At 42.5% G+C, this 25,184-nt stretch overlaps 1 protein-coding gene across 1 annotated transcript in view; it reads right to left on the bottom strand.

Moving 5' to 3' along the window:
• The window catches only part of LOC148453503 (plakophilin-4-like), a gene marked incomplete at its 3' end in the record, with an annotated part of 213,306 nt that overhangs the window by 56,951 nt on the left and 131,171 nt on the right, over positions 1–25,184 (bottom strand). Inside the window, exon 3 of the mRNA XM_088462009.1 lies at positions 13,119–13,231. Within this exon, the coding sequence (XP_088318135.1) occupies positions 13,119–13,231 (113 nt within the window). The remainder of the gene's footprint in view (positions 1–13,118; positions 13,232–25,184) is intronic.

Raw genomic sequence — 25,184 nt, forward strand, 5'->3', positions numbered from 1 at the left:
TAGATTGTACTCGAAACGCGTTGGCAGCTGGGATCTATCTGCTGGTGAAACCCTGTAACTGTGTGCGGGAAGCTGAACCAGAAGCTTAGAGGGAGCTGGGTAGCATATCAGGATATTCTCCCATATATGCTCTCTAGAAGCACCAAATCTGGTGCCAATCACGGTACGGTTCAAACCTTTATTGTTAAGTCCGGATAATTTCATAAGACAGTGTATGCAATTTTATATGTATATGTTCTGAGTGATCTCAGAGTATTTCTTTGTGTGGCTACATGCTGTAGTGAGAAACTTGAATTCTATGTTTATGTATTGGTATATGTGTCATTAAATTTTGAAAAATACACTATATAGTTTTCCTTTCTCCTTTTTTTTCTTTATATATTCTTCGGAGTGAAATGTTCTGACGAGCTACGTAATAACAGACGGATATTCAAGGACTTATATGAAACAGAGACCATATAAAGAAAATAATTTTATTGTATTGTAATGTTTTGATATGAAACCACTGATTGGCACCCTATATATGTGACCAAAGAATTTCCATTGTATTATTGCTTATTATAACTGTTTCTGGGTGGGAACAGTAGGTCACGTGTGGGGGCTGCTTGATATCAGGGTGCGCCCGTATTTTCCCCATTTTTTATCATCACTGATCAAAATATGTATATACATTTATGGGCCAATTCTCCATTCTGCCAACGCCAATCCGATCTGCGGTCAAAAACGCTGATCAGCGGACACTGATGATCGCGATCCGGCGGGGAATCTGGGAAGTTCAAAAATCCTGATCAAATGACCATTTTCATGTCAGAATCCAGGAATTGAGATGGTCCAAAACGTTGGATTTCTCTGATGCCCCAACTACAGCAGAACGGGAAATTGCAGAGATATAAGCTAGATATAGAGGAACAGAGTAGGTATTGCCTGAAAAGAGACAGCCCTGCTACAATGCTCCCCAACACTAGCGGGTTACTGGAAGAAACTATTTTCGTTTTCAGATCCATTTTCATGCATCATAATGGCATTAAACATTCTTGTGTTACACACGAAATGGCCCCAGTGGGCCAGAGGTCTAAGCCACCTTGTGCAGGAAATGGATAAGAAATTAGACTGCTGTCAACTGGATAGTGCATATAAATACATTGGCATCAGTCCTAGGTGAATACACAAACCTTTACATATGCAGTATATTATTTCCAGTGGCTCTATTATAGAAGGCAAATAATATTTTTAGTACAGAAGTCCCTTAGGCAATCCTCTTTCCTTACATAAGCAGTATACATTCTGGCAACCTGAATTTACTAAGGATATGGGATTTTAAGGTATAAAACTACATTGAAAATAGAATGGAAACTGAAACCATGTTCTGAAACACAGTGACAATAAAGATCCTGGTGTAGGAAAGAAAAGTAATTCATTTACACACAGAGGGTTATATAAGGGGAATAATTGTTAAGATCAGAATAATAGTGGGCCATTCATGAAAGATAATTATTTACAGTATATGAAGCAATATTTGGTAAAATGGCTGGGTAAAGTCTGATCTAAAATTATTAATTTCAATCCAAAAGAATTCGGTTCCCATGGAACGCTGCCCCAATTTCATAAAACTAAGCCAGACTCTTATCCTGATAAGACCAATAAACACATTAGGAAGTAAGCACAAGTTGTAACAATAGCGCACCATTTTTCTAACAAGCTGCTTTCTTAAAGTGCCCATACAGGGTGCAATAAAGCAGCTGCTCCAATAGATTGGTACGATATCGCTGCTATATCCTGTTTATGGGCATAATATCGGACAGAGCGCGCTCCCGTGGGATCGTACATCGCACCTCCAGATCCTACTGCAGGTTCATTTGATCTGGGGATGCGATGTGCGATCCCATGCAGCGCTATGCAGGTGGGGGAGGGGAGTGCCGGCATATCGGGCAGTCAAGTCACCCAATAGCACCGTGTGTGTGGGGACCGCCCGATATGTCGGTCGTTGACTCTCCTGCCGCATTGCAAGGTGCATATCGCACAGTGTATGGGTGTCTTTAGTTTGCAGTACAAGTCAGGCAGGTAATATAGAAAGCACTATGTAAACATGATGATACAATTTATACTAGTGCAGTGTGTATTCTATATTGAGCAGCAGCATAAGATATGAAAACCAGAAAAAAATTAAACCCACTTATACCAACTCAATTCTTCCTGTATAGAGACATGAAGTCCTATAGTAGATATAAGCAACACTACCCTTTTGCTAATAATCAGTGCATCACAGCATAGCACATAATAGCATCAGAATGTAAGAAACTTATACAGGTTGAGTCTCCCATATCCAAAATGCTTGGGACCAGGGGTATTTTGGATAACGGAATATTCCGTATTTTGGAATATTTGCATATCATAATGAAATATCTTGGGAATAGTACCCAAATATACACACAGAATGCATTTATGTATTATATACACCTTATATACACAGCCTGCAGGGGCTTTTATACAATATTTTCAATAATTTTGTGGCTCAAACAAAGTTTGAGTACATACATGAAAATTCATTTGTTTCAAAATACATCTTATACAGTCTGCAGTTAATTTTATACAATATTTTTAATAATTTGTGCCTTAGACAAAGTTTGTGTACATTGAACCATCAAAAATTAAAAGGTTTCATTATCTCAGTCATGCCAAAATTATTCCGTATTTCGGAATATTTGGATATGGGAGACTCAACCTGTATTTGAAACATCTAATGTGACAACCTAAATCAGGCACCAGGGGGGCGTGGCCTGGCAGGCATAGCAGCAGGACGTGTTTTATGGCAGCTCCTGCCTGACCACCTTGAAATAAGTCTTTCACAGCCCTTCCTGTAGCCTTCCTGGCACCCCTGTCTGCCCTCACATCGGCTCTCTACTAGCCCACACTGAGGGGCAAGGTCCGCAGAATCGGAAGGTATTTCACAGTGCCTTTGCGGATTGCGGCCTTCCCATCCTCCTGAAGCCGGGGACTCTATCTGCACACTGCCCGTCGCGGTACTTCCGGGTCGCGGCACTTCCGGGTCGCGGCATCTGGTCCCTCCGCTCCACCCGCTGATTCCTGAACCTCCTCCCGTGTTGGGGACATCTAGAGGACCTACTCACTCCTACCTCCGGCTGCTTGAAGTGCCGTCCTCACCCGCCGGGGACTCCGCGCTGTACTCCCGCCCTCCTGCAGTTGACGCGATCTGCCTGGAGCTCTGTGCTGCAAGAGGCAGCTGACCGACCTGCTGACTGCTGGCTCCTGCTCTGGGGGTCGTGACTGCGGCTCTGCGGGGTCCTGCTGGTGCCTCCTCTGTGCCAGGGTGCCTGGTCTGGAAGTGGTGAGCTTGTGTGTAGCTTCATCAGCTCAGTCCCCATTATACTGCTCACATCATGTATGCCTTGGGGGTTGTTACACTGCCCACTCCTTCGCTCTGATTACAGGTTACCATATTATGCCCTCTGAAGTGGTTTCTAGGGGTTACAGCACATCTACAAATTTGGTACACAGTCCTTAACTTACAGGTTAAAAAAAACCCTTATCTCTGTGGGTTTTGCTCCCTCCTGTGGCAAGTCCCTGTCACTACATAATTTTTGGAACTACCTGTTTTTTTTTTTTTTTCTCTTACACACCCATTAAAGGCTGGCAGTTCTCTATCCCCCTTGTCGGTGGGGTTATAATGTGAAACTTGAGGCTCGCTGTGACCGTTTCATGCTTGCTATGTAGCCTCACTAACAGGGGAATGTGTCATCCGCCATCCATTTATCTAACACACTACCTGACCTCATGACTCCTTCTCAAGTCTATTCCTGATGGGCAAGACCAAGAGAGTTGCGCAGAAAAAGGCTCCTCGGACACCAAAGGCCGATTCGTCTCAACCTAACCTTCGTTCATATTTATCCATCTCACACATTGCTGACTCCCCCGTGACGGGTTCCACACCTTTGTCGACCACCTCTCCCACCATGGCTCTATCTCCTTCATCTGGCGACCTTCATGCTCAATTGTCCCAATTGCGAGGGGAAATTACGGAAGTTTTGACCCATGTTCGATCTCTCCCCTCTAAGCAAGACATGCAGGCTCTGGAGTCGCGAATCCAGGATTCTATGCAGACTAAGATCTCTTCAGTACAAGCTGATGTTAAACATTTGGGATCCTGCATGGTTGTCCTTGAAGAAGAGAAAGAGTCAGTGGACAACCAGTTATCTCATCTTCATGAGTTAATCTCCCAACAAGCCTTAGATATGAGGACAATGCAAAACAGACTGGACGACCTAGACAACAGAGGCCGCAGGAATAATATTCGTGTTCGTGGGCTTCCTGAGGATGTCCCGCCATCTGGTCTGTCTGATGCCCTGAATAAAATTTTTGGAGAAATCCTGGAGCTTGACCCCAATGACCCTATTGAATTCGATCGTGTTCATAGGGCTCTCCGTCCGAAGGGTCTTGCAACTGATCGTCCAAGAGACGTTATTTGCCGGGTCCATTATTTCTCACAAAAAGAGGAGCTCCTCCGTAAAGTCCGCAACCTGGAAGGTGTGGAGTTCAACGGTACTCGTCTACAGATTTTCCAGGACCTTTCTTGGCGGACCCTCCAACAACGACGATTATAGAAACCCCTAACAGACTCCTTGCGTAAACAAGAAATCAAATATAGATGGGGGTTCCCGTTTTCTCTCCAGGTCACACATGCCGGTAAACACCTGGTACTCCAGTCTCCCGAGAATTTACCTGATTTCTGTTCTGCTCTGGACATGGAGCTTATTACACTTCCCGATTGGCAGGCCTTTTCACTTCCTCTACCTGTACCTCCTGGCCGTCCGAGGAGAGACAATTGGCAACAAGTACAGCACCATAAAAAGAAACCTAAAGGAGCTGACCCCCCTCTAGCACCTGATCCCACTTGATATACTGTATGCTCAGTCTGTGTTTGAGGTTTTCCTTGATTGAGGTTGTATTCATTAGTTGTACTTCTAATTGTTTAGAGAAATATTTGGAATTAGGCCTCTTGGACCTCCTAAATTACTAGAGGCTTATTAGCCTTATTTTATTTAATTATTTCTTTTTCTCTCAAGGTCCATTTATAGTCAGATGTATTAGATAAATTAAGTTGCCCTCACTACAATTTTTTCTGTTGATTGCTATTATATGCTATTTTTCTTTTTGTCTGCTTATGTGGATATTCCAATTACATTTAAAATATTCTTATGAGGAGTTATGTGATTACGTATATTCAATTTATATTATTAATATTGTGTGTTTTCTATTATATAGTGATTTTCTATTTTTCTATAAAGATGGCGGGGTCACTCCACCCCTGTGTGCCCCCTACCGCTAATTTTTTCCGTGACACGGATTCCCTGGTGGTCCCCATACTGTCCGGCAGTGGTTCTTTTTTCCTCTCATTAATGTTTTGTTGTATCATTATAATTTTTGTCTTTTGTGTCTCTCCCCCATCCCTCCTTGTTTTTTCCTTTTCCCCTCTTCTCTATTTTTTCTTCTGTTTAGTCCCTCTATTAATTTTCTATTTTTTTTCTTTTATTGTTTTCTCGGATCTAATCTACTGCACCGTGTAACTTTAACTCTACTTTTCACCTATGGCTGCTTCACTCCGTATAGTCTCTATTAATGCTAGAGGGCTAAATGTCCCAGAAAAGAGAACCCAGGCCCTTCGCTCTTTCCATGCTGATAGAGCAGATATCGTCTTTGTTCAGGAAACCCACTTCCGCCAGTCCCCCTCTGCTCCACGACTTAGCAATCAATTTTACCCCATAACACATTATAGTAACTATCCCCAATCGAAATCTAAGGGAGTTGCTATTTTATTCGCTAAACGTTTACCAGTCACACACTCTGAAGTACATAATTTGGAGGAGGGGAGATGCCTACTGGTTAAATGCTCCATTTTTAATCAACCTTTCACATTTGTAAATATTTATGCCCCAAACCAGGGCCAGCCAACTTTTCTTAAGAGGGTTCTGGATAAAATTGACACACTCCAACAGGGGATCTTGATAGTAGGTGGAGACTTCAACTGGGCCCTGGATCATCTCCTGGACACCTCATCGGGCTCCTCAACAGTCCCTTCTCGAACATCTAGGAGGGTAAGACGGTTGCTTTATACTCACCAGCTGTCCGACGTCTGGCGTATTTCACATCCCTCAGATAAAGATTATTCATATTATTCTAGCTCCCATCAGTCATACTCCAGGATAGACTATATATTAGTTGGCCATAGATTTCTTCACCTGGTACAGGACACTTCTATAGGAGTGACAACCTGGTCTGATCATGCCCCAGTGAGGGTAGACATCTCTCTCGGATTTTCTGATCCTATCACTAGATCTTGGCGTTTTAATGAGTCCCTTCTGTCCGACCCTTACTGTAGATCTCAGTTGGAAGAGGTTATTGATATATATCTAGAATGTAATACCACCCCGGATGTATCTAGCCTCACTATATGGGAAGCCCACAAATGTGTCCTTAGAGGAAAATGTATCCAACTTGGTTCCTACTTAAAAGAAACAGAGGATGGGACAGATAGAAGACTTATTGCAGAGAATACAGGTTTTGGAGTCTTCCCATAAAACCTCCCTTTCCTCTGATGTTTATGTGGAATTAGTCCAAGCCCGCTCAGCCTTGAACAAACTTTTATTGGAAAAGGTCAAACATTCTTTTCGAAAATGTCGTAGTCGATATTATCGCTGGGGTAATAAACCCGGGAAAATGCTGGCTAGAGCTCTACGAACTCAAAGAGCTTGCTCCTTTATCCCTTCTATTAAAGATCGGGGGGATTGGTCTCCCATGATACTCGCAAGATTGCAGCAGCTTTCTGCTCCTATTATTCGTCTTTGTATAATTTACCTGCCCCTTCGGCCTTTCCTGACGTTCTTGGGAAACAACAGGCTATTGAAGCCTATCTCGCTAGAATTGGATTTCCCAGGCTGGACGACCTTGCCAGTGAGGACTTGGAGAGACCCTTCACTCTGCCTGAGTTGTTGGAGGCTATTAAATCCACCCCTTCTGGGAAAAGTCCAGGCCCTGACGGATTCTCTATAAATTATTATAAAGCTTTTCAGGACAAATTGGCTCCTTCATTGTTGGCGGCATTTAACTCGGTTTCTGAGAAGACTCCTTTTTCATGCCAATCCTTAGAAGCCCATATAACGGTCATCCCTAAGGAAGGCAAGGATCCTTCCCTTTGTCCCAGTTACCGTCCAATCTCCCTTCTCAACATAGACATTAAATTGTATGCAAAACTTCTCGCAAACAGATTGAAGCATTTCTTGCCTTCTCTGATTCATAATGATCAGGTAGGGTTTGTCCCGGGCCGTGAAGCTAGGGACAATACCTCCAAAATCATAGCCCTCATTCATTATATCTCTTCTACAGATACCCCAGCTATCCTGCTGTCTACTGATGCCGAGAAGGCGTTTGATAGGGTAGATTGGAGTTTTATGTCTGGAATACTGAGACACCTGGGACTGGGCCCTGTTTGCCTTCAACGCATCCTTGCTCTTTATCGTTCCCCCTCTGCCCGCATTAGGGTTAACGGTTCCCTTTCTGACTCCTTCTCCATTAACAATGGAACTAGACAGGGCTGTCCCTTATCCCCTCTGATTTTTATTATTTGTATGGAGGCTCTGGCAAGGTCGATCAGGCTGAATCTGAACATATCTGGCTTTAGGTTACATAGTGATGAATACAAATTAGCCCTATTTGCCGATGATTTATTGGCCACAATTACAAATCCCATTATTTCACTACCGAATCTACTAGAGGAATTCAAGATTTTTGGAGATCTCTCCAATTTTAAAGTTAATTATTCTAAATCGGTGGCCTTGAATATTACGGCACCTCCACAGATGGTTACAGGCCTTAAATCAGCATTCCCTTTTACCTGGCACTCTTCCCAGCTTACATATCTGGGAGTTAATCTTACTAGAGACCTCTCCCGCCTGTTTGAGGCCAATTTTACTCCCCTCCTAAACAAAATACGCTCAGACTTGAGAGTATGGAAATCAGGACCCTTCTCATGGTTTGGGAGGCTGGGCATCCTCAAAATGAATTCTCTCCCTAGGATCCTCTACTTGTTACAAACCCTCCCAATTAAATTGCCTCCTAGATGGTTTTTAGAAGTCCAGGCTCTTATTAGAGAATTTGTATGGGGAGGTGGCAGGCCCCGTTTGAAATTAGATATTATGTTTCGTCATAAAGATCGAGGGGGTTTACGCCTCCCAAATATTAAAGGTTACTATCAGGCCTGTATCCTCCACAGAATTTTGTCCTGGTCCAGACCTGACACCCTTAAACAATGGGTGCAAATTGAGAACCAGATGCTGACGATCCCCTTATCGATAGCTCCATGGCTTCCTGTCCTTCCCAAAATTTCTCATCCTACCATTGGCCCTACCTTAAGTTCTTGGAATACATTACGGAAGTCCCCCTCGATATCTTCATCTCATTCCTCTCTCACCTCATTCCTTTTTAACAAACAATTTCTTCCAGGTATGGATGTTAAGATCTTCCACCCCTGGTTAGCGGTAGGACTTTTTAGGTTCGGACAGCTGGTGAGTGGCGGCAGCTTTATGCCCTTTGATGAGGTTTGTAGGAAGTGGAATTTACCTTCACGAGAATACTGGCACTACCTTCAGTTGCGTCACTTTCTGCAATCTCTTGGTTCCCCTAAGACTCTCTGTTTGCCTTATACTCCATTTGAACAATTATGTATTAGCCCTATCCCTCCGACCCACACTATCTCGCTGATATATAATTTCTTGTCGGCGGATGCTAGCCTCTCTCCCCAATTTTACTAAGGTTTGGGACCAGGAGCTTGGAGTTGGCCTAACTGATGACGAGTGGGAGAAAATATTTAAGTTGGCCCACGTTTGCTCTCCTAGTGTTGGTGTCAGGGAAACCCAATATAAATTGTTATCACGTTGGTATAGATGCCCAGATACCCTTTCTAAGATGGGGATTGGGGTTCCGAATATATGTTGGCGCTGCTCTGGGGCCCCAGGTAACCCACTACATATCTGGTGGCAACGCCCTATCCTTCAGCCCTTTTGGAACGAAGTCCTCAACCTTTCTGCTAAAATTTTAGATGAACCGGTCCCTACACATCCAACGTTTTGGTTGTTTCATCTTTCATCCAGACCCCTCTCGAAATATAAGAAAACTTTGTTATGTCATTTGAATAATGCTGCTAAAGCAGTTATTCCGGTGAAATGGCGCTCCTCCTCTCCTCCAACAGTTATGGAATGGTTCACTAGGCTGGATCTATATATGGAAATGGATGATATACTATCCTCTGCTGATGGCGATTATTAGTCTTTCAGGAATACTTGGCTTCACTGGATAGATTTCAAAGACTCTGATCTTCAAAAATATCTTATCCTCTTCCCGTCCTTCAATTTCCTAGACCTGTCCCAAATAGTGATAAAAATTATGCCCTTGTATTTGGCTCAAAAGTTCAATAACAGCTATACTTAACTTTTCTCATTATTTTTCTCCCAACCCTTTTTAATGGGTACTGATGAATCCGAGACTATACTACTTGAACTGAGGTGACTTCTCTCTTTCCCCGATCTATTATATCTATTACTTTCCCCTTCTTCCCTTTCCCCTTCTTACCTTGTTGTCTAGTTATGTCTTTGTCTGTGTTTTTTTTTTTTTTCTCTCTTTCTCTTTCTTTTCTCCTTTTTATTATTTTAATTTTATATTTTTCCATATCTAAGGGTTTGTTTTGATATTTTATGATGTCACTGGCAATTTTTGTTCTTGATTATTTACGTTTTCCGGTGTCTTGCTATTTTTGTATTATGTCTTTCTGCAATGACCCGGATACTGTTTATAAGTATTTGTACTGTTATTCTATTGATTTTTTTTCTTCTAATAAAATACAATTTGCTCTAAATCAGGCACCAAAGTTGTTTGCTCATTAGCGTTTTACAACATTGACCACAAGCATTTCGTAATACACAACTCAGTTTCTGAAAGGTCCGACCATGCCACTCTTATGCTTATTTCTAGTAAACATAATTTCTTTAATCAAATAAGTATAAATACCAATAAGCAGAAATATAGTTTTTTAACCTGTAAATTCTCTAATAGTATTGAGACTTTGAAGGATCAGATTAAACTCACATATTTCCTCTTAACCTTTTAGTGGAGGCTATAAATTCACACACAAAAAAAAAAAGTGTGATATTTTTAAACGCCCACCCCCATCTCACTCAAAAAAAAAAAAAACACAAAGAAAACCATCTTTGGTCACAACTGAAGTTTCTTTATCTCCAAAAAGAAACTGTACAACAACAGAGGATTAAATGAAGAAAGGCATCTTTTAATTGTCAACCTTTAAAGTTAACAAATGCACAAGTTTCTCTATACGGGGCTTATCGAATAGGTTTCAGAATTTCCGAGAGATTGCCACTGATTTTAAAGTGGAAATCAGTTATAAGGCTGGTTCAGTCTTATAGCTAATTTACACTTTATATTTAGAAGCAACCTCGCTGAAATCCCGCCTTTTCTGTAAAATCAGAATGTATTGCATAATCCCCTAAAGTGCTGCACTTAAGGAGAAATCCCCACTTAAGGAGAAATTCAATTGTCGGCGAAGGGTGTGAATTGTTGTTGCCACCGCTTTAAAAAGTCGGCAACAGTAGCCCGTGTCGCAACCTTTGCACGGCCGAATGCCTAATTCACACAAAAGTCCTCGCTACCCTACGGGGTAGCGAACACTTTTGTGTGAGATCCCATCGTCGTAAAGCGAACGGATTCGCCCTTAATTGAATTCTCCCTATAGATGTTGAATGCTTAAATGGAATAGACTGTATATATTTTGACACTTAAACATTTAATTAAAGCATTCAATTTGTGTTTAAAAAATAAAATGCTGCACATGCCAGAGACCGTAATTTTTCAGATGCACACAATGCTGACCCCACCTGCTTTTATGGTGCTGCAATGCCCTTTTACATCAGTTTTATATAAATGGGAAACATATCTGACCTATTCTATAAATCTACAGAGCTTAAAGAGATTCCACACTGCATTTACAGTGTTATTTTTTTTATCTAGTACTTGGTAAGGATTAATTGGACATCATTGCATTGTATTTATATATGCTAATTTTACTTCATTAAATTAAACATAAAATTTATCAAATTAAGGACACTTATTGTATTATAACAGTACACTCATTCCGTGATGTTTGAAAAATATTATGTATTCAAAGTTGTATTTAAAGCAATTGTGCTAATTAACCTAGTTACTCCTTGGGTGGCCTGATAGTTGCCCATCAATTATTTAGCACAAGTAACATTGCCTGTAGGAGATTCCCCTGAAACGCATAGCTAAGGGAACACTGGAACCAGGTTAACCTGCTTATCATAACGAACGCTTGCAAATCACGAAAGCTTGTAACTGTAAACTCGTATCAATAAAAAGCAAATTGCACTTGACCAATTAGTGATTTTATTTGTGGTTGCTCTCTCATTCCCTCTAGAGCTGTTCTTGTGGTGATCACCAATGGTTTATCCTCTACAGAAGTGCAGTTTACTCCATTTAATGTTGGAAACCAGTTCACCGAGTGCATCTTATTGCCTGCCCATGCAACTCCTGTACAATAGGTCATTTAATGGCACCACAAACACATACCCTCTGTGAACGCTCATGCCCATATTTTTAAATTTTCTGATATGAGCCACGAAGGTGATATCCTAAAATCCCACTGCAGCTGTTACCAATGAAACCTTACCTATTCAATCCATTACAGACAGCTGATCCCCGCCAACATATTTCATGTGGATAAAAAAAGTGACAACTGAAGTAATTTAAGCGGCTTTCTATCACTTGTAACATTTGTTTAAAATACCTGCTAAGTTATTACAGATAGGTGAGTGAATCACCTATGCGGACCTAGATCATATTAGGTCAGCTATCACTGCCTTAGGACACCAACATCTTTATGGCAAAATATGATTTTGGCAACACTACTGTGTTGCGAAAACACAGTAGTGTTTTAGGAGCCGTTAAATTTGCCATGCATTAAATCACATTGTACATCGATGTAGCTCAGGTCAGTTATGTATTAAAGGTACAGATAGTAAAGTAGGGTACCTGGAAAACTGTTTGTAACTGTGCAGTTATTTCAATTTAAAGACCTCCAATACACCAGCAACTGGATTGTCGCAATTCGGCGATACCCAGATGCCAGGATTGGAGGATCGGTTTCACTGATTTGTCAATCACGATCAAAATATGATCATGATTTGCAAATCAGTGACTTTTAGAATTTCACCGATCCTCCGGGGGATCAGCAAACATCGATGGCTGCTGGTCTGCATTTCCGTTAGGCGTATCTGATCTGAGAATCAGGCAGTCAGTAGAATTATGGGCCCCTTAAGACATGATTTCGCAGTTGGAAAGATTAATAGCTCTTGAAGTACAGTCAAGTGCATGAATTTGTTCAAAGCAAACAAAGGCAGTATATGATGTTAATACACAGATACAGGCTTACCTATTATTAAATTAATTTTACTTAAATATATTGTCCTTCACCCCTTTGCAGCAGGTTAAAATGCTAAGGGGGGGAGATCCTTTTTTTTTTTTCATTTCAAAACGGGCAAGTTTTGAGCAACAGGTTTGCAGAAGTGGTCAGTGGGTTCATGCACAAGGCACACGGCAAGTAAAAAAGAAATCTGACAAAGCAGGAAGGAGCTGGGGGCCACAGGTAACAGCTGAGGGCCACATGAGGCCCTAGGGCCGCCTGTTGTCCACCGATGACTAAAGACAGTCACAATTAATATATTCTGACACAAGGTAAATGGCAGTAAGAAAAATGTATTTGGGACTACTGACTCCGATGTAAAATGAATGCTCATTTGAAACCAGTTCCTGGCGAAGGAAAACGGAGCACACAGACTAAATAGACATAGCTATTGGGAAATCATATATCTGCTGTGTGAAAGCCTCTGCATTAGCCGATAAAATACTCCCAATGAGTAAGTAGATCAGCACAAACAGGGAAATAAATTATACAGGGTGGATGGTTCGCAGGAATGGCCATTTCACAGTATGGGAGCAAATAGAGTCATTAAAATCTGTACCTTACGCTGGCGATGCTTGGCGACTCTGCTCCCAGTCTGCATCTTTCTAGTTGATTGGCAACAATTTGTCTTTCCACCTCGAGCTCCCTGGTGAGCCGTTCAAATTGCAGCTCCTGGAATTTCAAGAAAATGAGAAAGAAGCTTCAGGTGATCTGCAAATACTCAGATTAATACAAGGACAACCGGGGGATAAGATCATCTACCATCCGCTGTTAGTGAGGGGTTCATACCCCAGATGTCTGCAAAGTGGCTCACAAAATACATTGATCATCATTTTCATATGGGAGAGTGTCTTAACAGTGCTGCAAACTAAGCATTGCATAGATCCCTAATGCCCTTTATCTGCAATTCACCAACACATGGGAGTTACAGTAGCTCTCGGTATTTAACATAACCTATTGACAAATTCATTGCACTGTGCTGTTTTTTTGGCAGAAAAAGACTGGGAAAAAAAAAAGATCACTTCCATCTACAATTAAATCTTGGCACTCAAAGTATTTTATACCATGTAAGCAAGTGCTGCCCTAGTAGCAGGCAAAGTTGAAATATTATTAAAAAAAAAAAAAGTTCACAATCCAGAAGAACACAAAGCCTAATCAGTGTGGCTTAGTACATTTTCTGAATAGTTATATCTTGTTATGCTACTGACTATATTGAGCAGTTATGCACAATGTGTAATGCCTATTTATATAGCTTTTATCACAATAAACTCAGAGATGGTATTGATAACCAATCTATTCAACAAGTAACCGGGTCAGGAATAGAAACGGGAGATCAGAGAGCAGAAATTGTGTTTACACACGCTCTATCATTCATCATGACCTAGACTATGTACAACCTGGTTAAAAGTTTGGTGGATGGAGATAAAAACACCCATTACTATAAAAAGATCCATCATCTTTATGTTAGACATGACCGCTATATAAGACGTGACCTCCATACTCACTAATGATCAGGACTTGCCTGGACTGCAGTAATACTATATTTTAGGAACTTCCTGCTGTTCAGGGAACATGGAGGTCACTTTTTCCTTCATTCTTCCCAATCATATATGTGGTAAACTCTGCCACGATAACATCACAGAAAGTCACCAATCAGATTCTTACTAACGTTTCTAATGCAGCGTAGAAAATGAAAGCAAACACCAGATTTCTTTACTAGTGGAAGTTTCCACCAATGTCCTGTCTGATCCCTATAATGACCCAGTTCTTGTTTTAGCCAGTATTTCTGAGGGGATGATTAAAAGTGTACTGGAGTAAAAATTCTCAATAGACATTTTTCTTCATAACCTCTCTTTTTACATACTGTCTATGCTTGAGAATAATTAAGATATCATGCTTGTTCTTTTAAGAATGAATCAATAATAATGAAGATCTTATGATATACTGGGGAACCTCAGCCCCGGGGGCCGTATAAGGCCCCCAGAATCACTTGGTTTGGCCCTCTGAGCATTTTTCTGCTAGCCTCATCTGGCTAGCAGGGTTCCTAGAATGGCACCCTGCAGCCAGAATCTATGCAGCAGTGCTGCCTGAACTGTCCTTAGGGTGCTTCAGACAGTTACACCACTGCCCTTACAGCTCCCTGAAGCATCCTCAGGATGCTCCGGCTACTGCTGTAATCACCGGTGATTGTGGCCCCGTCCTGTGTGATGTCACACGGAGAGGGCGTAGCCTGCACCAGGCCGCGAGAACAGTTATATATATCAAAATGGCTCTCTGCAGAATAAAGGTTCCCCACCCCTGCTGTAGGTAAATATCCTCCAATACCATGTCCAAAAATTTGGCATTTACATAGTTGTCAGTACTTGGTGTGAGGTTTACAATGTTATCTGTGTATTAAATTCTGTGGCAATATAACTTTATGGACAGACTCAAATCACTGAGCTAATAAAAGGGATTTAAGATGAGTCTAACTGCTTATTATGACATCTCTGGACTAGAATTTAAGAAAACAGAAAAAAAAAAAAGATGGGGGGAGTGCATCATCTAATGATTCTTTCCCATTCTGCATATACAGTCCTTCCCCCATACAAACGAACATTTGCATATAATCAGCAGCACTAGTATAAATCTCCACCCACTACTGTCACTGATTCATTCATGTGCAGCCTGGTGCTTGGGAGAGATAGCACAAATCCGGCAGCCTTAGCTGGAGCTTAAGAAAGGACAAACAACATGGTACGCAATATTTTATCCAAATTATCTCCTGCCATCACACAGCATTGCAGCTTTTAAAACCACCAGGTCATTTAAGGATCGTAGCACAGAAAGCATTAAGGATCTTGTCAATGTGCTGCTGTAGCAAACATTAACTGTGTAAATACTCATGGATGATGGTGAAGTCTGAGGTATAATGCCATCTTACATGCTGTGCTGCCTGCAGGTGGGAGGTGTAATTAGGAGGGCTGCCCATCCAAAGTTACCAGCTGTCCATGACTTGCAGAGGCAAGCAGCCCTGGTATTAAAGTGGATCAAAATTCAATTGCAATTATTTTTTATATATGATCTATTCATTAAATGTATTATGTAGACTGTAGGGGCAGTGTCAGACAAGGCTTCTGCAGTGCTACGGTTTCCTGACCAGTAGAAATGCTTAGTTGACATTACATTAAAAAGTTAATGGGAATGTTCTGCCCATAATTCCTTAATGACAACTTTGACCATGGAAACATGTAAATGTATTCTAGCCCCAACTGATTCATTATGCATCCTCAATAAGTATATTAGCAGCAATGCATCCAGATCTGTAGAGATAACTGGAATGGTCGGAATTTCGGCGTCGGTATACTGGCGGTCGGAATACCGTCCGCCGATATTTTAACTACATCCAGAGGTAACTATTCCATAGTTCATACTGCTTCCAAGTCTCATTTTTGGGTCTTGCACAAATTAAAGACGCAACAAGCTGATACCTCCTGCTTAGGAAGGACATTGTCAAAATGGGATTTTGGTACCTACCGGTAAATCCTTTTCTCTGATTCCACAGGGGACACTGGAGGTGCTTACGCTGGGGTATAGAGGCGTGGATAGCTGGAGCCGGCACTTTAAATAATTTAGAAGTGTGAAGCTCCTCCCCCTCTATGCCCCATCAGCCCTCAGTTTAGAAAATGAAGACCGAGAGGAGATGGAGAACAAGTGGAGTAAAAAGGAGAGAAGAACACAATAACTGAATCATACAACATACGGAACAAGCCGAACAGGCAGGCTAAGAGCGCTGAGGTGGGCGTCCAGTGTCCCCTGTGGAATCAGAGAAAAGGATTTACCGGTAGGTACCAAAATCCAATTTTCTCTTTCATCCACTAGGGGACACTGGAGGTGCTTATGCTGGGAACGTCCCAAAGTTTTCCCCACGGGCGGGAGCGCTCTGCGGCGCCTGCAGAACAAGGCGGCCAAAACGGGATGCCGAAGTAGCAAACGTATATCAAATTTGTAAAATCTGACAAACGTGTGAACTGAAGACCAAGTGGCCACACAGCACAATTGTGACGTGGAGGCTCCTCTACCGGCCGCCCATGACGCACCCACAGAACGTGTGGAATGAGCTGAAATGGACGAAAGAGGCCGAACGTCGGCACTAACATAAGCCTGATGAATAGTCAGCCGGATTCAACCTGCCAAAGTCTGCTTAGACGGTGGCCATCCCCTCCGAACAGCATAATTGAGGACAAAAGGCAACCCAGACTTACGGATGGACGCTGCCCTGGCAATATAGATGCGGAGAGCCCTAACCACATGCAAGGTAGAAGAACCTAGAAGATTGTGTCAGAGTCCTCCACCAACGATGGTACCACAATAGGCTGATTGATATGGAAAGCCGACACAACCTTGGGAAGGAAAGCGGCTACCGTACGGAGTATCGCCCTATCAGCATGAAACACAAGGTAAGGTGGCTTATAGGATAGAGCACCCAATTCCGAAACTCTACGAGCCGAAGCGAGAGCTAGGAGGACAGTCTTCCCAGACAGGTACTTAAGATCAACCTCCTCCAAAAGGTTCAAACATGGGCGACTGAAGAAACAAAAGCACTAAGTTTAGGTCCCAGGGAGCTATTGGAGGTAAAAAAGGAGGCTGCACGCGCAAGACCCCTTGAAGAAACGTCTGCACCTCAGGAATGAGGGCCAATTCCTTTGAAAGAAAATGGAAAGGGCAGAAAACCTGCACCTTTAAGGTTCCCAGACGAAGGCCAGAATCCAGACCCGTCTGAAGGAAAACCCGAAACCGGGACAAACGAAAAGTCCTAGACGGAAGACCCCGACTGGAACACCATGAGATATAAACATGCCAGATGCGATGATAATTCACAGCCGAAATTGGCTTCCTGGTGCGTAGCATGGTGGGAATAACAGTGTCTGGGATTCCATTGCATTTTAGGATATCTGTTTCAAGAGCCACCCCGTTAAACGCAGCTGCGCTAAGTTGGGGTGTATGAAAGGGCCCTGCTGTACAAGCTCCGGGCGCAGGGAAAGGGGCCACGGATCATCTGACAATAGGAACCGAAGGTCCGAGAACCAACTTCTCCGAGGCCAGTTCAGAGCCACGAGAATTACAGAGGCTGACCCTTGTTTCATCCTTTTTAGAAGAGGAAGAAGCGGAATCGGAGGAAAAAAGGTAATCGAAGTCGTAGACCCACGGACTTGTCAGAGCATCTACTGCTTCCGCCTGCGGATCTTGAGTTCTTGACACGTATACTGGGAGCTGACGATTCAATCGTGACGCCATGAGGTCCACCTGAGGACATCCCCATCAACGTATCAGCGTGTTGAACACGTGTGGATGAAGCTTCCATTCCCCGGGATGGATATCCTGCGGATTTAGAATCTGCTTCCCAGTTGTCCACACCAGTGATGAATAACGCCAATAGGATTATTGGTTCTCGGCCCACCGGAGGATCAGAGTTACTTCTCGCATAGCCATGCGACTCAGAGTCCCTCCTTGGCGATTGATTTAAGCGAAGGCCGTTGTGTTGTCGGACTGAACTCTTACCGGAAGAGCCTTTAGAAACTCTGTTGCCTTCATCAGAGCATTGTAAATCGCTCTGAGGTCCAACAACTGGATGGGCCACTTCTGTTTTAGAAGGGACCATCGACCCTGAAAATGATAATCGAGGACTACTGCTCCCCATCCTTGAAGGCTGGCATCCGTTGTTACGATGATCCAGTCCCACACTCCGAATCTTCTGCCCGCTAACAGATTGTGTCCACCAAAGGGCCACTCTGGCAACCGGGCTCAGACGGATCTGTCGATGTAGAAGCAGATGGGACCCTGACCCCTGTGCTAGCAGGTCCAGCTGAAACACCCTGGAGTGGAACCGGCCGAACTGTAGTGCCTCGAAAGTAGCCTCTTTCCTAAGAGACGCAGACAAAGAAGCATTAACACCTTCTTTGGACTGAGGACCAGCTGAACTAACAACTGGATATCCCTGGCCTTGTCTGTTAGAAGAAAAATCCTCTGTGATTCTGTATCCAATATCATGCCCAGAAACAGAAGTTTCTGGAACGTATTGAGATTTGGCTTCTTGAAGTTGATTATCCAACCATTTTGGATTAGAGTGTGATATGTCAGTAAGGCATGATGTAAGAGAAGAGATACGGATGGAGCCTTGAGTAACAGGTCGTCCAAATAAGGGGTTATGTTCACTCCTGATGACCGAAGGAGGGCGATGAGTCTGGTGAAGATGCAGGGAGCCGAAGATAACCCGAACGGCAATGCCTGAAACTGATAATGATCTTTCAATATGGCGAAGCGCAGAAAGGCCTGGTGTGGTTCCCAAATGGGAACATGGAGATAGGCATCCTTGATATCCAGGATAGTAGGAACTCCCCTGGTTCCAAGCTCGCTATGACTAACTGCAGAGTCTCCATTTTTGAAACAATACATCTTCAGATACAGAATCAAGGACTTGAGGTTTAAGATGGACCTGACCGAACATCCGGTTGGGCACTACAAACAGGTTTGAGTAAAATCCCATACCTCGTTGATGCTCCAGACCTAACACATATGATACTATTAGAGACTGGATTGCCTCCTGTAGAACCCTCTTACCTGCAGGTACTGGCAGACTCATAGTGAAGAACTGAGGTGGAGGGGGGACCTTGAAGTCTATTTGGTACTCCAGGGAAATTAGTCTCCACGGTTCTAAAGAGGTCTGGTTCCGAACTTGTTGAAATTTCTGCAAGCAGGCTCCCACCGCAGGGGACCCCAGGTAGGACAGAAGACAGTCATGCCACCTGTTTCTCAGCTGGTTTAGGCTCCTGTCGACAAGCAATGTGGTCGACCTCTACCTCTGCCGCTTCTTGCTTGCGTGGGAGCACCTCTGGCTCTACCACAAGAGGAATGTGGCGCACGAATGAAATGAAGGTCCAGTGTAAGATCTTCTGGGAGCTGGAGCAGTAGACGGGAGGAAACTTACCCCCCCGTGTCCAATTTCCGGGCCAAAAAGCAAGTCACCAATGAATGGTGAACACTCCACCGCACGCTTGGATTCTGCATCTGCTTGCACATTTTCTAAACTGAGGGCTGATGGGGCATAGAGGGGGAGGAGCTTCACACTTCTAAATTATTTAAAGTGCCGGCTCCAGCTATCCATGCCTCTATACCCCAGCGTAAGCACCTCCAGTGTCCGCTAGTGGATGAAAGAGAAATTAAGTATAAAATGCAAAGTATGGTAAACATCTGACAAAATGACCATTTTCTAAAAGCCAGACCTGTGTGTTATATTATAGTTACTTTTTCTAAATATCAGGAAGCCTCCCAAATTATGGGAGAGAGCTCACAGATTTACAAAATAGCAGACAATTCTGAGCACACTTAGCTGCAATAAGGTGGATGGGGGACATGCATTGAATGGGCATACAGCCTCACCCACCTGATTAAACACTGAGTGACACTAGAGTGATTAGGCATATTGTGGTGCCACGCCTCTGCCACCCCACGTGTACTGTGGGTGAAGTTCAACAACAGCCCCAAAATGCCTCATACCTCAGCCATGTCAGTTGTTCCTAAATGATTTACAGGCTAGATTCCCATGACTGCTGGTCTGCCTCTACTATTTTCAGGCGACCAACACACTATAAATGTATGTCCCTGCATTGCCTGCCACTGTCCTTAAGTGAGCCTACTAGACATAATGACAGCAGGAAAAAGGCTATAGAGAAGATTTATTTAAAATAGATTATCTAAGAGTACGAAAAGGCCAATACAATCATCAGCAAAGGGTTACACAAATGCAGATTGAATTCTCAACCTTGTCATTATGAATATTTGTATCCATACTATTCATGTACCACAGGGGGAAGCAAGCGACTTCATTATTTCCAAGAGGTATGCATGAGATAACACCATATCAGCGGCACTTGTGCTGAATATTGATGTGTGATATGCAGGGTGTCTATGTGGCTTGTGACCATTCTGGGCAAGGATCACACAGGAGGAGATTAAAAAAAATTCCATGTCTTTATGTTGCCATGACAGGAGGTTTCAAAAAGCCGAAAGAAATTATCTACTGCAATAGCATTTGTGGGTTACTATAATTGCATAAATCTTTATAATGCGAGCATTGATCACAATATACAGCATTTGAGAGGTAGCTATTATTTATACCACATTACGATGACAAATTTATGCATGGTAAGGAGAGCAAGTGAGACTGATTAGCAACAGAAATGTAAGCTTCAATTCTATTTTTCAGTGGGTTTAATACTCTATTTAGCAAACAAAATAAAGTGAAAACATGACAACTACAATAGATGTGCAAAAATACAATGAAAAGTGTAAACTGTGCATGTGCAATAATGCAAATAAATATCAATTATTAAAATCACAATAACTTCGTAGATAGTGATATCATAAAATATATAGTTTTAATTACAAGTAATGCCTCAGACACATGGGGCAACCAACATACAATAATAACTATGCCACTGACAGATGTTTAAAACAGTCAGCATAAAATTAGGGTGATAATAAAAATATATAAAAAAAGAAGGGAAGGGGATAAACGGGAATGGCTTATCTGGAAGTGGAAAGGTAAGTTCATGGAAGGTGGCGTTTCGTCCAAATACTGGACTTCTTCAAGGGATCACACTAGCCCTATTCAACTGGCGGCCCGTGGATTCAATCTGTCCCGCAACACTGTGAGCTGGCCCATGAGAAATTCACATCAGCCATTACTAATTGCTGCAATCAACACACAGGACCGGACTCAGCGGTGGACGCAGATGCGGCTGAAGCTTTTGCGTCTTTACGCTGTCATGTCTGATTTTCAAACTGAGATGCCCACTTGAGCGTCTTACGGCAGTGCATTTCCGTCACTGTGCGTATGAAGTATTTACAAGGACCACCAAAACTTGCACCATAGGATTGGCGCCCCATGGAGCAATTCAATTGTTGCTCTGTTCAGGCACCTAAGCTGCACAGGGGGCGCATGGAATGTGTGCAAAGTTTCTTGTTTTGGCACCCTAACGGCTCTTTAGGTGCCCCAACTATGTCTTTAGATGGGTTTAGCCGTTTTGCACAGCTAATCCCTGTGCTTTTAGGCGCGTTAAATACTTATGGGCACCCGAACGCAGAAACAAATTGCAATGCCTATTCGAGGATGTGCAAAACAATTGAATAGCCCCCATTGAACGCAGCCGCTTTCAGTGACACGCCCTCATCAGCTCCGCCTCCCCCGTTACCTCTCAGGAACATCCTGCTAAAATTCCCAGACCATGTGTTCGATGCTGTGCTGCTTCTCTGTGCGCAGACAATCAGGACACATGCTCTGCGTAACCCAGACAAGTGCGTAGATTTAACACATTGGTCATTTGCGGGCGACATCGACACTGCCTTCTCCTCTGATACAGGCCATAGTTGCCAATTCCACTTACAACAAGCAAATTGGACTTGCTGATATTTAGTATTGCTTGCAGCAGCCGAGACAGCCGTCATGAGAAAGTATATGTAGATAAAAGAGAATGCAAGTACAGATGTGTCATCATACATCTAGCCTCAATACACCACACAGCGCCACTTGCCTGGCGTGAGTGAGCCAGCAGGTTCCGTGCTACTCTGCTAGCGCCAGGCATCCTTATTGCAGAAAATGTGTCTACAGCTGGGCACACACTAAACGACATGTGTACCCAGCGATGCAACACACGAGACCACCAACAGACAGACATATCGGATGGTTCCTACACACTGGACGATCTGGTGCCCAGACGCCAGTTATGCTGCCCCCGGCCGCATAGGGCCATCAGCCACATCGCCTGATTGGACTGCATTTACAAGATGAGATGATGCGACTGTCGGCAGCACTGGAGCGTGCACTGCATGACGAGGTACATACACTGCACAAATTGAAAGATTTGTCATTCCGATGCGTGGGAATCGGCCAAATCGTTAAAATGGTGTAGTGGCCTCAAGTCTCAATATGATGCAACTAGGACGCACCACCAGACTCTGCTGATTAATGTGATATGTGACACTTGCATATCTGTGTGTAACTGAGTCTCTACACTGTATATGAATCACAACGGAACTTAGAATGAAAAAAGCTGCGGCCGCTACATTGTAGCAGTCATACAGTCATGTACTCAGTCACATACAGATATACAGGTGTCGCCTACCAAATTAATCAGCACAGTCTACTGGTGCGTCCTAGACGCACTGAGAGGGACAATTTCGGCAAAAGAGATGCCTGGTGCTCGCTGTGTCTCGCAGGACTGGCGCACCAAGAGGGGCTTTTTTAGCAAAACTGCAGCAAAGATGTGTAAGGACATTAATAAAATGTACTCTTTTTACATAACTTTTCGGAGTGGCCCACTCAAAAATTGACTTACATACCCCCTGCCTTATGCCCACACAGACACCAGCAGTAGCATACAAGCCCCTGTAAACATATACAAACTCACAAGTACTCAATGTTTCCTGGTATGATTGAAGGAAGTGGTGTTCCATTATCCACAGCAGTTACGATTGATAGGAAATTGGAGGTAATCACCGTCAGCCACATGTTGCCAAATACAAGCGCAGATATTGTATAAAAATAGAGGTTACAGATCGACTTAACCACACTAAAGCACTATATTAAGATGTAATCTAAATATACTTGAACCTCGACCTTGAAACACAATTGGTTAAATTAACCTACAGAAACACTAAATTATGAAGGTGACAAATATCTACACACAATTCATAATGACATTAATTCCCTTTTCTTTCCATATCAATCTGTATATTAAGTTTAGTGGCATGACACTGTATTTGATTTGGAGTCTAGTTACTCACTTTCTTGTACTACTAGTGTCCAGTTTAAAAAAGTGGATTGCCACCAGAAAATACCATCTTTGTACACCTGCTCTGTATGTCCTTGAAAATGCGCTTGATAGCTCAGATTCTAATTTATAATGCTTACCACACATCTACATGATTGTTGTTCTGTGAATTAGTATTATCCCACAGTCAGTGTTTTATTTTCCAAGGGATCATTAAAAAATCAGATTAGATCACCTATTTTTAAAGCCTCAAATTGCTTCTTCCTATATTCATATAAAAAACATACAGGCACATTTAAATGATGTAAACAGCAGAAACCAAAATAAACCAGACATCAGATGTAATACATATAACCCTCACTAACCAGGTCAAAGCATAAACCAGACTGGTATGTAACAAACTATATATGTTTAATAGCCTTCATATGTACTCTACTTATGGGTATTTTACAGAAGGCAAGATAAGGAGCTCTCAAACCTGTCAAATTTCTCATTCGTAATGTGACTTCCATAGAGTCAGCCTAAAATAGTAATTAAATATACTAAAATCATCAATAGTTAAATTTTCACTAAAACGTTTAACTATAGCTTTCTACTCCGGTATCACGTTTGGATAGTATCACAAGTGAAAATGTTACTTTCCTAAGCAGTTATCTACAAAGTTCATATGGCAAACAAATCAGTTACTTTATTATTTCTTCCTACAGCCAGGGCAATTTAAGCACATGGAGGGGAATTCAATTAGAGGCGAAAAGCCATATTCGCCTGTTTTTTTGTGAAAAATTTGCCTAAAAAAAAATTAGCCAAATTCAATTCCAGGACAATTTCGCCTAAGTGGAAAAAATGATTCTCCAATCAATAGCTGGTGAAAAGAAATGCAAAATCTTTATTTTGGGGTGCAAACGTGGGGAAACAACTCCGACCCCTTGGGACAGCCCCCCAAAGGACAAATACGCAAAAAAAACCTGAAACTAAAACCTAAGAACACCCCAAAAAAGACATGTCATTTTTGGGGTGAAAATGTAAAAAGTGGGGGGATAAACATTAAAAGTAGCGAAAATAAATTCTTGGGGGTCCACAAGTATGGGTCAGGTGTTTTTGGGATTGCAGGTGCATGCAGCAGGTGGATTTTTCACGTTTTTTTTAAAAGTTCACTTTAGAGACATAAAAACATGCTTGCACCCATTTTCAAGCATCCCAAATTTGACAGGACTACTTATTTTCACCAAAAAATACAGCTTTATGCCATTCTTCACCACTTTTACAAAGACGCTAATAGCAAGCAATTTACACAACTTAAGTACGCAAAATAGTTTTATTAGGGCTATTAGTACACATCTATATTGATTCCCTATGTTAGAGCATCTTTTTCTGGGGTACAGATTCTTTCAGTACTTTTCACCTGTTCCGCATTCGCCTATTTCCGTTTTCGCCTGTTTTGCAATTGAATTAGGCGAAAAGCGGGGACGAGCACGGAATAAATTCGCCTCTGAAACAGGCGAATAAAGCGAACAGTCGGATAGGCGAAAACTTCGCCTCTAATTGAATATGGCTCATGGTTTCTGCAGAGTTCCATAATTATTATTACTCTGTATTTCTATAGTGCCAACATATCATACAGAGCTTTACAGAGAATGTTCATTCTTGTGGAACAGCCCCCGCTTCCGTAAATGCTTACAATCAAATGTCCCTACCATAGGGAAACAAAAATACTAGGCTAATTTAGTTATAAGCCAATAAACCTACCAGTAGGATTTTTGACAGTAGAAGGAAACCAGAGATCAAGGAAGAAACCCAAAATGATGGTGGAGAAC

Source organism: Taudactylus pleione, unplaced genomic scaffold (genome assembly GCF_031769625.1).
Source record: "Taudactylus pleione unplaced genomic scaffold, aTauple2 ptg001137l, whole genome shotgun sequence".
Taxonomy (NCBI): Eukaryota; Metazoa; Chordata; class Amphibia; order Anura; family Myobatrachidae; genus Taudactylus; species Taudactylus pleione.